A 14,716-nucleotide genomic window follows, 5' to 3' on the forward strand; every position below is an offset into this window, starting at 1 on the left:
AATGTTTGTTACACTCTTCAGTACATTGATATTATTTGATATTCTCTCTGTAAGATCAGAGCTTCTATCCTTCGCCTGGCCCTGCTTTTACCTGGGATATCTGTGCAGTGAGCCTTTATACCTAAAAGAACTTGCTATTCAGTCTATATGTATGGGGTTTGAATGTATGGACTTAGCTGACCCCTGTCACTACAAATGTCAGACACAAATGCAGATGTGAGTGGGAATCTTGTGGACATATGAATGCTAATTAGCAGCCTGGTGGGGGAAGGGCTGGACAAAGACAAAAATTCCCACCACTTGGTTACTGGAGAAGCATCAAGTGCACACTACTGTGATTAGGGGATATGGAAAGAATTCCTGAGCTTTCCTGGGGAATGGTTTAATTAACTATAATGGGCAGGTCATGGTAGCCAAAGACAACCACAAGGTTTATAGCTTTGAGAACAAGTGTTCAAGTATTCTCCGCTCTAGTGAGTCACTCGTTGGCTGAAGACCAAAGGTTGTGGGAAACCCGTTAAGCCCCAGGGCACGTTTTCACGTGCAATGTTATTTCACTGCCTTTGTGTTTGGAAGACGCACCATATTTAATCGGTTTTATTTAGTCGTTTAGAAAAGCTCACACCTACAGCTGTCATTGGAGCAGCTATTTTTAGATGGATCTTGATGCGGATTCCCAGGGAACTGAGGAATTCTCAGAAACATTGGGGACGATTAGACTTTAACCCCCCCCCGGTGGCCAGAAAGGTCTTTAAGGCAAAGTGTTGCCTGATTGCATGTTTAAGGGTCTTATAGACATCAAGCTGGGAACATTTTTACATAGGAACCCTCACGTATAAGCAATCCTATGTTTCTCCAGCTGTTGCAAAACCGAGACTGACCTAGCATGATGAGAACTGTAGTCTGCGGAGAATATAAAGTAACAATAACTCATTTTTAAATTATTTTAATAATAGCAGAAGGGAGTAGAAAGATCTGTGCATTGGATGGTCACAGAGATTCACTTAAGTTTTAACGCCTCAGTTTCCTAATGCATTAAGTGGAGATCTGTGCTGGCCCTGCTTAATTCATAAGTAAATCAGAGGCAGTTCCTTATTCAAGCTCAAAATAATATGACCTCTGCTTGTCGTGATTTAAGCACGTGCATCATACAATGTTGAGGAAGTTAGCAGAGTCTTTGTGTGACATGGCAACTATAGAATACAATGCAAACGCATGGCTTTGTTCAGCCTTGATGTCATTCTTCTGTAACATGTTTTATTTGTAAACTTGCTGGACCATGGCTTGGCAAGACGGTCTTTGAATGGAATGTATATATTGGCTTAGAGGAGTCAGCGGAATGAAAGTGTCACCAGTAATCACCATGTTACTCTAAGTAGTTCTGCTGCTGTTTGCCAGCGTCCTTCGAGCCGATATAACGGAAATTCCTGTTAGCACATAGCTCAAAGGCTGATAAACACAGTACATGGCCATATATATAGCATATAGTCTGATATACACATATACACACATATATACAGTATATATATATATATATATATATATATATACACACCTATGCATAGGCTGTATATACACTTTGTATATAGTAACTTAAAGTGACATCCTATATATAGTTTATAAATGCACACTATGTGGAATAAATTATTATAGCGCATTTAGCGTAATAAGATATGAAATAGAAGTATATGGAAGGAAATATTATACACAGCCACAAATGGGTTTATTCATTAAAGAGGGAGATTGCAGGAGAGTTTGCAGTTTCATCTCATTAACTTCACTTATGATTATGAGCGGCCATTCCATGCTCTAGGAACATCTCGGATATTTCTGTATAAAACATATATAAATTCATGAGATTTCTTGAAAGCCACCTGAATAATTGATCTATTCATTATGCAGGCCCAGTTCAGAGGTTTAACAGAGATGACCCCTTATAATGCATAGTGAATTCAATGACTTTGCTGCTTTACAGAATAAATCCTAATATATCTATTATATAAACGATTAATTTATTGATAAATATGAACATGGTTTGGAAACTGATACAATGCGTTGATGTAAACAGACATAATATCAGCATGTAGTATACAGTCTATTGAACACTATTTCTTGGGGTTCTCATTTCAGATCACCCTCTCACGTTCTCTCTGGACTCAGACATTGTTCACCCTGTCCGTGTGGACGAAAGAGGCTCTTTCTTGACGTTCGACCTCACGCCACGGACAGTACGAAAAAGAGGTATTTCTCCCCGCCGTCCTATCCCTGTGTACTATGCGATCAAGTACCAGGGAGTGGAGTTGACCTTTAACCTTAGTCAAAACCACCAGCTGCTGTCCCCTGGCTATGTGAGTGAGTGGCACAGCGGAGGCATTCGAGAGGCGACAATCCACAGCCGACCCCCCAACTTCTGCCACATGAGTGGAGAGGTGCAGAACGAGCACCGGTTTATGGGGAATGCAGCTGTCAGTATCTGCAGCGGGCTGGTAAGCGAACAATAATGTTTGTTCCTAACATCTACGTCTTCCTACTTTCCCATGTCTGCCTGTTTGGTGTGATGCACACCGAGATGCAGGAGCGCTCCTGGTAATTATTTGGGAGTGATTAGTAATTGGTGTGTCTAGTGGTGGATCCCAGATGTGCAAACTTCAACATGTCTGCGGGCTGTCAGGTCCCAGGTGTGCAAAGGATGACAGTGAGTTTGAGTGGTGATGTGATGCCAGGTGTGTGAGATCTTACTTGTTCACACATCTGTTTTTGGATGCTCTGTCTTTGGTGTGTTTCATTCACCCCCGGGGGATACATTCACTGTCACTTTCTTACTTAACCCTTGACCTACTTGTCTTTTTTTTGTCCTTCTATTCTTATCCTGTGTCTTCTGTCCCAGAGCGGAGTTTTTCAGCTGGCGCAGGAGGACTTCCTGATTGAACCGGTGGAACCAAATGCACCGTCATCAGGAGAATCAATGCCCCATCGCATATACAGACGCCACCTGGAGGAGACCGCGGCAGATGAACAAACTCCGCACAAGAGCTGCGGTGTGAAGGGTAAGACATTAGTTCAAACAGCCTCATGGTCACAAATTAGTTGCAGTTTAGAGATAATTCAAAAAAAAGTTATTTTCTACAATCTCCTATTTATATACCAGCATTTCTATATACTCTTTACACATCTTCCTTCTCACCCATGTCTGCAGTCTGAGAGTGCACCCCTTATCTCAAGTTCTTTTTCTGTGATGGTTTTCAAACTGCTTTTTTAACCATGTAAGCACTTCTGCCTGGGAATGCGCAGACACAATCATGTGTGTGGAGCCCTTTATCTTAAAAGAACTCACCAGTCACATGTAGTCATGAATGTGCACTGTATGGAAACCATGGGTGTTTATTTTCAGCTGGAAATAAATGGTTTGAAGGCTACAACGCATCCCTGTCATCTCTGCTGAATACAGTGATATACATCTCTGTACAGAGACCAGAAAGTCCTGAATTAAAGGATGTGCAGAAGGGAAAATACCTATGGCAAAGTCATGTATCTCCTAGTATTTCAGTATCCTGTGAAGAAGAGGCTTCTGCTGAACCATTGAGAGATACCTCAAGGAATTCCTAGGATGATTAGATATAAACGTACCATGTCCACAAAGCCCTAAGTGGGTAGTGGTCATTTTGTGAAACAAATAGGGCCAGTTAATTCATTTTTGGGACATAACAGTTGTATAAGTTTACGTTTCTGCTTGCTCACTGATATCCAAGGTGGACTAAGGTCTAATGCATGCTGAGGAGAACATGTCAATCTCTAGCTGGATGCCAGGTACAGAAGGTTGATGCTCTTCAACTCCAGTCCTTGCCATGTTGCCCCTAAAACGAGCTTGGCTGTCAACCTGGTGTGACCCAGTGAGGGAAGGGGACTGAATATGTAAAGGAGTAAATAACACCCCAAGTATCATTATTGGTGGAGATTCAAGTGGAACACTACAAATACCCAGATCAAGCGCATAGCAAGACCACACATATGAGTCGGCTCTGTATCCTCTAGGTTGTGTCTGTGGGACATTTTATAGAATTCTCCCTGGAATTCTAGCTGGTCACAACTGGGCTCTCTAGCTGTGAGATACAATCAGGATGTGGTTATAAGTGGATTATTTCAAGTGTTCTTCTTTGAAAGCACACCAGATCCTATGGGAAAAAGCCAGAACCCAGTATTTTTAAAATTTTAAAAACGTAAAAAAACAAAATCCTGACCTACGTTTGAACTGGTATTTGTATTAATGTGGATGGGTTAGCACACGCAGTGTTGTGGGTATACTAGGTGAATGAAAATCTTTCTGTCTGTCTATCTATCTATCTATTTATCCTGTCTTTTAAGGTAGTATTATGAAGAAAAGTTGTGCATTAATATATCCCATTGTGTTATGCCACTCCTCCAAATCAGAACAATATCATCCACAGATATTTTGTGTAATAGACAATGGGCTCTTTGTTCCTCCTACTATCAATAATGAACCGGCAATTGTCCCCATAAAATGCTGGCATATGCACCGATGGTGTCAGGCTGTCATTACCATGTGTTATATATTTCAGCGGAAAGACTTGTCAAAATTGAACTAATTTGGCTTTAAATACCTGAACTGGGTCTCTACTGAATAAAAAACTAAATGTCTGTCTTGGCGATTTTTTGAAAGACATTGGTAGGGTATTAAGATCTCTAGGACAATTACCAGTTTTTCAAACACGTTTGTTCAAAAGAGGAAAAAGTGAGATATGATAATTTAGGACTGCGTCAGTTCCTAAAGATAGACCAAACGGGTATAAGTACAATATGGCGAGTTCTGTCGTTATTAGAGGAAAGAGAAACACAGAGTTGGACTTCTGCCTCATCAATTGATGAGTATAATTTCACTTTAAATCAGTTAATATATTGTTATGTAATCACATTAATTTCACATTAGTTTGTAGCTTTCATACCATATATCTATTTCAATAGATAATCCAAATGCTCAAAGTAAGTGGGATAAAAGGAGAGAGCGCTGGGAACAACTACAGACAAGGAAGTACCAGACCCGTCGTATAAGGCCACGGTCCATTAGCAAAGAGAAATGGGTAGAGACACTGGTGGTGGCGGACCACAAGATGGTTGAATACCATGGCAGAAGCCACGTGGAGAACTATGTCTTGACTATAATGAATATGGTAAGAAATTACTTCAGCATCATACAGGTATCCTTCGCATCCTACCACTTACTATTCTTCATGTCTTCACTGGCATTGTCTTGCTCCATGTTCAATGTTTCTTTTGGTTTCAAGAGGTCATAATCTAAAACTAGATGCTGAGATGTAACTTAAGGAAGATTCACTTTATTGAGAGGTAGTAGCAGTGGTAGTAGCAGTAACACAGTAAAGGAATTGAAGGGAATAACATATGGCTATCCTGAATCTAAGGTGAGACCAAGGACTGATTGAGGTTTCCAGTCTGACTCACTTGATTTTTCACCCCCAGGTAGCTGGACTCTTCCATGATGCAAGCATTGGGAACAGAATAAACATTGTCATTGTGCGGCTGATTCTACTAGAGAGAGAGGAGGTAACCAAAAGGGAATTTACATGGGAGTGACTTCATTGGGCTTAATGAAGAATTTGGGGGTTAAGATAATGAATTGTGGAGGATGTGAAATACAGCTCTGAGGAATGTTTAGAAATGTAGCTTAAAATAACGATAGGAATCAGCACAGAGTTAAAAGATATGTTTTTCTAGTGTGTAGATGGGTATATTTAAACATATTTCCTGTTTGCTAAGGAGGAACTGAAGATAACTCATCATGCAGACAACACTCTGCGCAGTTTTTGTAAGTGGCAGAAGAGCCTGAATATGAAGGATGAGGAACATCCTTTACACCATGATGTTGCTGTGCTCCTCACCAGGTGACATGATGGGGTCTAAGGACTGTAGTAAATCTAACCAGCTTCATATGGCAGTCCAAAGCACCATATTCACATCTAGAGCTCTCCCATCATATTTATTTTACCTTATTTCACACCCAACACTCTACTTTCAGTGCCATCACCAGTATAGATACCTGCAAACATGGAATCACTCATCCTTAATCTAAACTTCATCAATCTATCACAATATATAGTATATGCATGTGTGTGTGTGTGTTATGTCATTACAGAAAAGATATCTGTGCTGCTATGAATCGCCCTTGTGAAACCCTAGGACTCTCTCATGTGTCCGGCATGTGCCAACCACACCGGAGCTGTAACATTAATGAAGATACTGGCCTCCCCACCGCATTCACTGTTACTCATGAAATAGGACACAGGTACTACGTGTTACTTGACCGAACACAAGACGTGCCCACCTTGTAAATATCCTTTGTGTCATTATATCCTGTTCTATTTACCATGAAGTTAGGTGAAAGCATTGATCCATTTGGGCATCACCTGTTCTGAGAGTCTATATAAGATTGATATTTTATTTAAATTAACGTGTGAGACTAAATGTTCTTAACAACCTGACTCATGCCTCTCATCACCTAGTTTTGGGGTACAGCACGATGGCAGCGGAAATGAATGTGAGCCCCAAGGAAAGAGACCGCACATCATGTCACCGCAGCTTCTCTATGATAATTCTCCTCTCACCTGGTCCCGCTGTAGCAGAGATTACATTACCCGCTTCTTGGAGTAAGAGACTGAATCTTTGTCTTATTAAGTGCATGTTACCCTAGAAATTACAGTATTGTTCCGCATTCCACCATTCTCATTATTCATGCCTTTATAAAGACTTCATGTCGGTGTGGCAGCCTATTCTTTTTTATTACATAACGACCTCAAGCAATTGTTCTGTTTCTCCAGAATATCTAATTCTCTGCTTTTGGATAGAAATTCTGGCTGTATGCTCATGGAAACTTGTGCATATTCCCTGCCAGATATCAGTTAATTATATCTGATTATATTTACATCAATATAAATCGTACTGAGCAGCCTACGCACCTACTGACCAAACATGCTCCTCACACTGCCCTCCCCCCCGCTGACTTCCTACAGCATTTCCAAACAAAAACAAGAGGATCATCCACTTCCTGCCACATCATCATGACAGGATGCATTGTAAAAGAGCCCTGCATGTAATAAATGTCTTAGATCGCAGTGTTAAATAATGTTGAACGTTGTATCGTAGCTACTCCTCTTCCCTCTCTCCGTGCGTGTCGTCTATTTTAATTAAATCTGTTTATCATTTTACAGCCGGGGCTGGGGCCTCTGTCTGGATGATCTCCCCAGTAAGGAGCTTTTAGAGTTCCCATCTGTGCCCCCTGGGGTGCTATATGATGTTGGACACCAGTGTCGGCTGCAGTATGGAGTTGCCTCTAGCTTCTGTGTGGACATCGATGTAAGAGTCTCACCAACGCGTTTGTACCCTGCAGAGCTCATACTTTAAAATGTATATGCATTACATATTGTGATGCCGAGGAATAGACAGAACGTTCATATATTTTCGCATTGATCTACCAGGAACAGTACAAATCATTTATGACAATGGCCAGTGTGCAGATAGCTGAGGCAAATTTTGATCATCTGAATGTATTGTAATGTATATGTTGATGGCTTTGTTTGTAGAATGTGTGTAACACGCTGTGGTGTTCCGTTGGATCAACTTGCCACTCCAAACTTGACGCTGCTGTGGATGGAACAACCTGCGGGGAAAACAAGGTGTGAACACAGATAATCACTTTGTGTTAAGAGTTGCTTAAAGCTCTGCCATTAACAGTCTCGTAGTCTGTAGGAGTGGAGCATCAGTAATTCAGGTTTAGGGAGCATGGTGGGAGTAACATAGCCGATAGAGTTATGCTTCCACCAGGAAATATAGTGAAAATAACGCGGCAGGGTATGGTGGGAATAATTTATTTGGCTGGAGTATTATACGAGTGACAATTTCTAATAAAGGGCGTATAATTAAATAATTTGCTAAACAGTTCTGGGATTGGTATGTAGAGAGATCTTGTGACACATCATTTGGATTTTATGCAGTGGTGCTTTGGTGGAGACTGTGTTCCAGTTGGCCATCGCCCTAGTCCCGTGGATGGCTTGTGGGGTTCTTGGAGCTCATGGTCACCGTGTAGCCGAACTTGTGGGGCTGGGATACAGAGTGCGGAGCGGCATTGCAGTAACCCTACGTAAGTGACTGATGGAGGTCTAGACAACTTAAATTGAACCATAATTTATTAGTTTACTCAACCCAGATATATAATTATGCATTATAATTGGGGAGAACAAAAAGGAAATGGGTACCAGATCAAATATTGAATTAAAATTTGTCTAAATGTGCTGTAAGAATGGTTGAGTCGTTTGATCACTGTGTGATAACAAAATGAAATGGGAAGCAAATGATTTATCGTTAAGTGTTCAGTAGCTCTAGTTAAAACAAGAAATGTAACACATGCAAAATATTGTGAAGATTGCAAAACGGCTCACAGCAGTAACAACCCAGCAAACTAAATGTGAGAGTTGATGTAAGAGGCAAAGAAAAGGCTGCCCCGGGCAAGACTGCCAGCCTTTTCATACAGAACCCTCAGAAGTTGGAACAAAGGCACTGGATCTTTGGACAAGAAGAACATTCATTCCTTGGAACTCTAAAGCATTTGAAAATAGTGGCAGCAAAAACAGATGTTGGCAGCAGGATCATTCTTCAGCTGGAACATTTTCATTTTGAATGCAACAACAGATGTGTCCCTGCAACACCCTCTCAACATCACTTAGGCAGATATACAAGGACAGACGAGACGATTTCCCGCCTGAGGACAGAGAGAGAAAGATGATTCCAGCTGTTGCCAAAGGTGATGTGGTAGCAGGGAAGGCTATTTGGTGTCTAGGTAAACTGTGTCCTTAGTGCCTCCCCCACATGCATTTGTGCCAATACAGATGAGAAACGGTAGCACCCAGCTCCACACCTGCTCAGCGACACGGAGAACCACCCAGATCGACTATAAAAGGCCAACATTGGGTAATAATATTTTGTTACTAAGTCTACCCTAGACTTTTTGTGAGATGTCAATCACAGAAAAGGGGATTAAGCATTTGGGGTGTCCAAGGGACAGAAAAATCAAAACAATTGCAGAGCAATAAGTATACTGTGTGCATTTGCAAAAAGTACAGTGAAAGTGCCCCATTCGTGTGTTCACAAGACGGGAGGTTAGGCAGAAACAGCACGCTGCATGCCGTTTGATTCAGTGAGAGATTGCTAGCAAGTTGGTGGCTTCGCAGCAAGTATAATGCAGGCAGGATCTGGCCTTGTCAAAGAAACTATATCTCATGTTAGGTAATTTATTTGATCATAAGTCCATGGACAGGGCTAGACATGTAGAATTGTCCATTATTTAAAAGACCCTAACACACTTTTGATACACTCTCCTAATGCAGCCAAGGTGCTGAATGCATGGCATGGTTGTGTGAGGACATGCAGCAATGAACACTCCACATTCACTCGCATAACATGTAGGTAAGACCTACACCAGATTAATGTGCAAATGGCAAAGGTCTTGCACTCTTACCATGCTGGACATGGAAGGAGATCGAATTACAATGCTGTTCATGAGAGCTCTTCTCTCTACTGTAAACCCGCTGCCCGTCTTGCTTACACCCTAACCCTGCCAAGGTACCGTTAGAAGGGAAACACTCTACCCGTGACTCCCTTCTGTCTGTATGTATTGTACTGCTGCACAAAGGATGTATTCTCAGAAGCTCTGTCTCACTGAACCTGGGTATCATCTGTCACGGACTCATAGCATTGGTGACACATGGTGTCAGGTGTCTCTAATATGCCACAATAGATGCACCCTGGCCTGCCTCTTAGAAGACCGTGAAAGCTGCCATTCTTTCAGAAAATGTGGATTTGCTTATACTAATCAATGCCAGGAAATGTGAACTCTTTCATAGACTGTAAGAGCAATGAGCTATAGGAATAATCGAAGGCATAAAAACTTAAATATTATACAGAGATGAGGTACTGTGCATTTTAGTATTATACTTGATGCGGTTTTTGAAGTGCCTCAATGTTATCCGCCATGATGATACACTGTGGTGCTTTATACACAAGGTAGTATTGGTCAGATTTATACGTACCGATGTAGGAATCAGTTTTGGGGCTGTACGTTATCTACAGAACAACATTAAGTTTCAGTATTAATTACAAAATGTACACATACATCTTTTTTTGTATTTCCGTAGCTTGTAAAAGTAACTTTTTTGTTTCTGCAGCCCCAGATATGGAGGGCGTTACTGCCTTGGAGAGCGGAAAAGGTACAGAGTGTGTAACATTGTCTCCTGCCCCCCGGATACTCCTTCTTTTAGGCAAATGCAGTGTTCTCAGTTTGATTCTGTTCCTTACAAGGGGAAGCTACATCGCTGGAGTCCTGTGCCAAGCAGCAGTAAGTTCCAACTAATTGTCTTAATGCTGGAATTAAAAAGTAAATAAAAAACAAACTGAATGCTCGAATATTGCAGCATGCCAAACCACTATACTTGGACGTTCTGGTTTAACTATGTCACTCCACCATTGATGGGTAGGGGAATTTGTGTTTCAGCAAAACAAATCCTATAATTGACCCAGAAAAAGAAAAGAACTGTTCCAATGACAAAAATGAACACATATGTACTATACAGAGTACTCTGTACTGGGATATGAAGTCTGGGATATGGGGTCTGCCTCTCTTGAGGCAGAGTGGAAAAATTACGGTATAACTAGGACAATTGCAAGCAGAGATCTGATCTCCCCCCAAAAAAAACTTTTCAAAAGAGGTGGATCAGACTCCTAGTAAAGCAACCCAGGGACTAGATCCTCCTTCCCCACCCTAAGCCACATCACTTTGCTGACTGTACAAACAATAAAAGGAAGAAATGGTGTAGTATAATAACACGTGTAATAACGTATAAAAAGCACTTTATTGATTTTTTTCCTCCTCTTTTACAAGCCCCCAGGGCATCTTTAATCTACTGAAACATACCTGCCGTCAATACCTACTGTTTATGTTTGTTTTTTTAATTCCCTCCTGCATTGATATTGATCATTATAATCTGGTATTGGTCAGTTAATCCATGTGAGCTGCACTGCCGGTCACACAAGGAGCACTTTGCAGTGAGATTGTTGGATGCTGTGATTGATGGAACTCCGTGTTACGAGGGTAATAGAAGCCGGGACATGTGCATTAATGGCATCTGTAAGGTAGGTTCATTTTTCTGAGTACCTTTTATAGCTATTCATGATTTTCCAAGCAGAACCAACTTTTGAAAGCATCCACATGCACTGAAACTGTTTTCTAAATTATTTAGTTATAAAAACGTTTCTCTTTGTTTTCATTCAGAACATTGGATGCGACTATGAGATTGACTCGAATGCAGTTGAGGATCGATGTGGGGTTTGCAGGGGAGATGATTCCACTTGTCATACTGTGCACAAGACCTTTGAGGACACTGATGGCCTTGGTGAGTTCTGTAGAATATGTTTTGGTCCTCTAAACTAAGGCAGTGGTCTAGACTTCAACCACGTAAACCAGATTTTCAATTGCAAAGCTTGTAGTATAAGTGCTTAAAACCTTTTTTGTTCTTGCAGGGTATGTGGATATTGGTCTAATTCCTCCAGGAGCACGCGAGATCCGTATTGAAGAAGTGGCAGAGGCTGAGAACTTCCTAGCACTGCGTAGTGAAGATCCAGAGAAGTATTTTCTGAATGGAAGGTGGACCATTCAATGGGATGGTGACTACCAGGCAGCAGGGACAACATTTACCTATACTCGTACCGGAAACCTGGAGAATCTGACTGCCCCTGGACCAACTTATGAGACAGTCTGGATACAGGTACCATAAACATGCAGATTAGGCGTTAAGGTCTAGACTACTGTTTTTTGTTGATCATTCCAGTGTTAAACAATGATACTTGTCAAGTTTTCATTGACAAATATACATTTATCATAATATGATTATATAAGCCAATGAAATCATGGACAACCAAGAAGAAAGACATTTTCACAGTTTCCATCCCATAGACACACCCACACATCTACAGATATAAAGAGAGAGTCTGTATAATGAAGTACTCTTTGAATTAAGCATGCACACTGGTGGATTGTCATCTTCTCATGAAGATTGTTGAATGTAAACAATACTAATTGTTCCATTTTGTCACAGTTGCTGTTCCAAGAGAAGAACCCAGGTGTTCGCTACCAGTATACCGTGAAAAGAGACCAGGACAGCAGTAATGAGATCCAGCCACCAGAGTTCTCTTGGAGATATGGGTCATGGACTGAGTGCTCTGCCACCTGTGGCACCGGTGAGATATAGTAGCTGCCTACTCCTACAAATAACTGCTTCATTCTCACGCAAATAATATATTTGAACGTTTGTCGACATTTCATAAATACTTACTCATGCAATCTGGCTGGTTGTTGATATGCATATATTATAGGTTACTGTTTAAATTGCTCCAGCTTTAGTACATACATCTGTTACAGGTGTGCAGAGGCAGCTGGTGCACTGTGTTGAAAAAATGGTTGGTCTTTTGGAAGAAAGATATTGTGATTCCCTGTCACGACCTGACGACAGACAGAGAAGTTGCAATGAGGAGCCTTGTCCCCCTAGGTGAGGTGCAGCCCATGTCAGTACTACGCCTCCTTACACATACACTCATCGAGTAAGTGTCCTATATTGTCCCTATAATACTAACTGCCTCGGGTGAGTCTTTATAGGAATATGTAACATAATAAAATGTTTGTGGTTTTTTTGCCTTACATTTCCGCCCAAGATTTATTCATCAACTCAGACCTTTCCTACCAGTATGTCCTGTGCAACTTTACTTAAGTGTTCACCAGACATTTCACATTCTATTTGTATACAGTATTCACATCTTTGTACTGAAAATGATCATATTCTAAATGAAACAATATAGGTGATAAACTGTATCATACACCTATCATTTAACTATTTTGCACTCCTTTATGTTTGGTGTGATGTTTCCTACATTATGGGTACATGTTTGAGCACCAGCTTGCCGCTCTCTGGTGGGGTGAGCATTCTTGCCCTGGATACTCATGTCTGGCGTCTGTCCTTGCAGGTGGTGGGTAGGAGAATGGCAGCAGTGTTCTACTTCCTGTGGCACAAATGGTGTGCAAAAGAGAACTGTCCTGTGTATCCAAAGAGTAGGCCTGGATGAGCAGCGTGCACTTCAACCCACAGAGTGTCAGCACCTCGCTAGGCCTGAACCTAGTATCCCCTGCAACCACCACCTGCCCTGTCCTGCTGTGTGGCACCAGGGCAACTGGAGTGAGGTACGTTGGGTGAGGTGGAGAAATAAGTTGTTCATCCAGCTGACCGGTACTATGCTACATAATTCAGTATTGATACAAAGTATACTTGTGATTGCATACAGTGTTCTTAACGGACACTTTTCTGTTCTCTACTAGTGTTCTGTATCTTGTGGAGAAGGAGTGCAGTATCGGGAGGTGCACTGCATGAATAAAACTGAAGGGGAAGTCTGTGAACCTTCTCACCGTCCCTTGACCAACCGCATTTGCACGCTACATCCATGCCCACTAGATTCCTTCTACACTCCCGTTGACTGGACAGGAAGTGGATCATCCAGCAGGGAAATTTTCAATGACATCTTTCCAGGTCGTCCACGAGCACCCTCTCGTAACCATCACCCTCCACAAGACAACTCTATCTCTGAAGGAGACTTTTCTAGCATAGGAGAGGGAGGACAGGGGAAAGGACGGGCATTTGTGGATGACTTTTACTATGATTATAACTTTATCAACTTCCATGAAGATTTGTCTTATGATCCTCTTGATGATAACAATATTGATGAAGGTGGAAATATGGAACGCCACGGTAAAGAACATCCCACACAGATTGCCCTGGCTGATGATTTGGGGAATGGGGTGGAAGAGGAGGCAAAGGAAAATGTTCATTCCACAACAACTTCCCACTTTATCCCGACCAGACAGGTGGTGGATGTATCTATTACCGATGGCTATGTCCAGTACTCAGATTCACCTAACACATCTACCTCTTTAGGTTCAATACAGGAAGACTGGAATAGACATGAACAAATTCATGACGATTATATTAATAACCACTATGACTTGCTAGGAACAACTGAGGAACCACAAACAACTCAGGTATCATCATCAGTAACACCCCATAACACCTTTCTCAAAATCGTTCCAGGGGACTCATTGTACCAAACAACATATAATCCATCAGAAGACCTAACTGAAGACTCATTACCTCATCTCATTAGAAATAATGTGCAGGATGTTACACAAGAACCCAAATCAGATATACCTACAAGTTTGTCGCACCCAGGACAGGATGCTTCAGACGGTCCATTGGCAGACTTTCCATCCTATCTGTGGTCAAATCCTACTGCAGATCCAGCAAATTTCCCCTATTCACATTCCATACCAGTCTCCTTACCAGATTCAGCACACGATCCTTCAAAATATCCAACAGCTAATCCACTGCCAGGTCCAGTTAAAGATTCTTCACTATATCCAACATATACTGCCTCAGAAAATCCAAGACAGGACCCACAACAAGACCATACAAAAAGACCATTGTATGCTTTGACTTTAGATCCTTTCACAGAATTTTATTCCCGACCCACAACAAGCACAATTTTAGCAAATCAGATGCAAGAGGAATCAAGTCAGATACCCAATTTTTTACCAAGT

The 14,716-nt window shown here is 41.5% G+C and overlaps 1 protein-coding gene across 1 annotated transcript in view; it reads left to right on the plus strand.

The window, feature by feature from the left end:
• The first annotated feature begins 406 nt into the window (after positions 1-406).
• LOC149300110 (A disintegrin and metalloproteinase with thrombospondin motifs 7-like) overlaps positions 407-14,716 on the plus strand; it is a 32,571-nt gene continuing 18,261 nt past the window's right edge. Inside the window, exons 1-19 of the mRNA XM_089485553.1 lie at positions 407-473; positions 2,131-2,486; positions 2,888-3,047; positions 4,981-5,186; positions 5,494-5,577; positions 5,791-5,915; positions 6,167-6,316; positions 6,534-6,677; positions 7,239-7,383; positions 7,611-7,703; positions 8,022-8,167; positions 10,248-10,417; positions 11,078-11,211; positions 11,351-11,471; positions 11,599-11,843; positions 12,174-12,315; positions 12,497-12,623; positions 13,096-13,309; positions 13,445-13,871. Of these exons, the coding sequence (XP_089341679.1) occupies positions 407-473; positions 2,131-2,486; positions 2,888-3,047; positions 4,981-5,186; positions 5,494-5,577; positions 5,791-5,915; positions 6,167-6,316; positions 6,534-6,677; positions 7,239-7,383; positions 7,611-7,703; positions 8,022-8,167; positions 10,248-10,417; positions 11,078-11,211; positions 11,351-11,471; positions 11,599-11,843; positions 12,174-12,315; positions 12,497-12,623; positions 13,096-13,309; positions 13,445-13,871 (3,256 nt within the window). The remainder of the gene's footprint in view (positions 474-2,130; positions 2,487-2,887; positions 3,048-4,980; positions 5,187-5,493; positions 5,578-5,790; positions 5,916-6,166; positions 6,317-6,533; positions 6,678-7,238; positions 7,384-7,610; positions 7,704-8,021; positions 8,168-10,247; positions 10,418-11,077; positions 11,212-11,350; positions 11,472-11,598; positions 11,844-12,173; positions 12,316-12,496; positions 12,624-13,095; positions 13,310-13,444; positions 13,872-14,716) is intronic.

Source organism: Sceloporus occidentalis, unplaced genomic scaffold (genome assembly GCF_023333645.1).
Source record: "Sceloporus occidentalis isolate IW3139 unplaced genomic scaffold, rSceOcc1.0.p SCAF_26, whole genome shotgun sequence".
In the NCBI taxonomy this organism is placed as follows: Eukaryota; Metazoa; Chordata; class Lepidosauria; order Squamata; family Phrynosomatidae; genus Sceloporus; species Sceloporus occidentalis.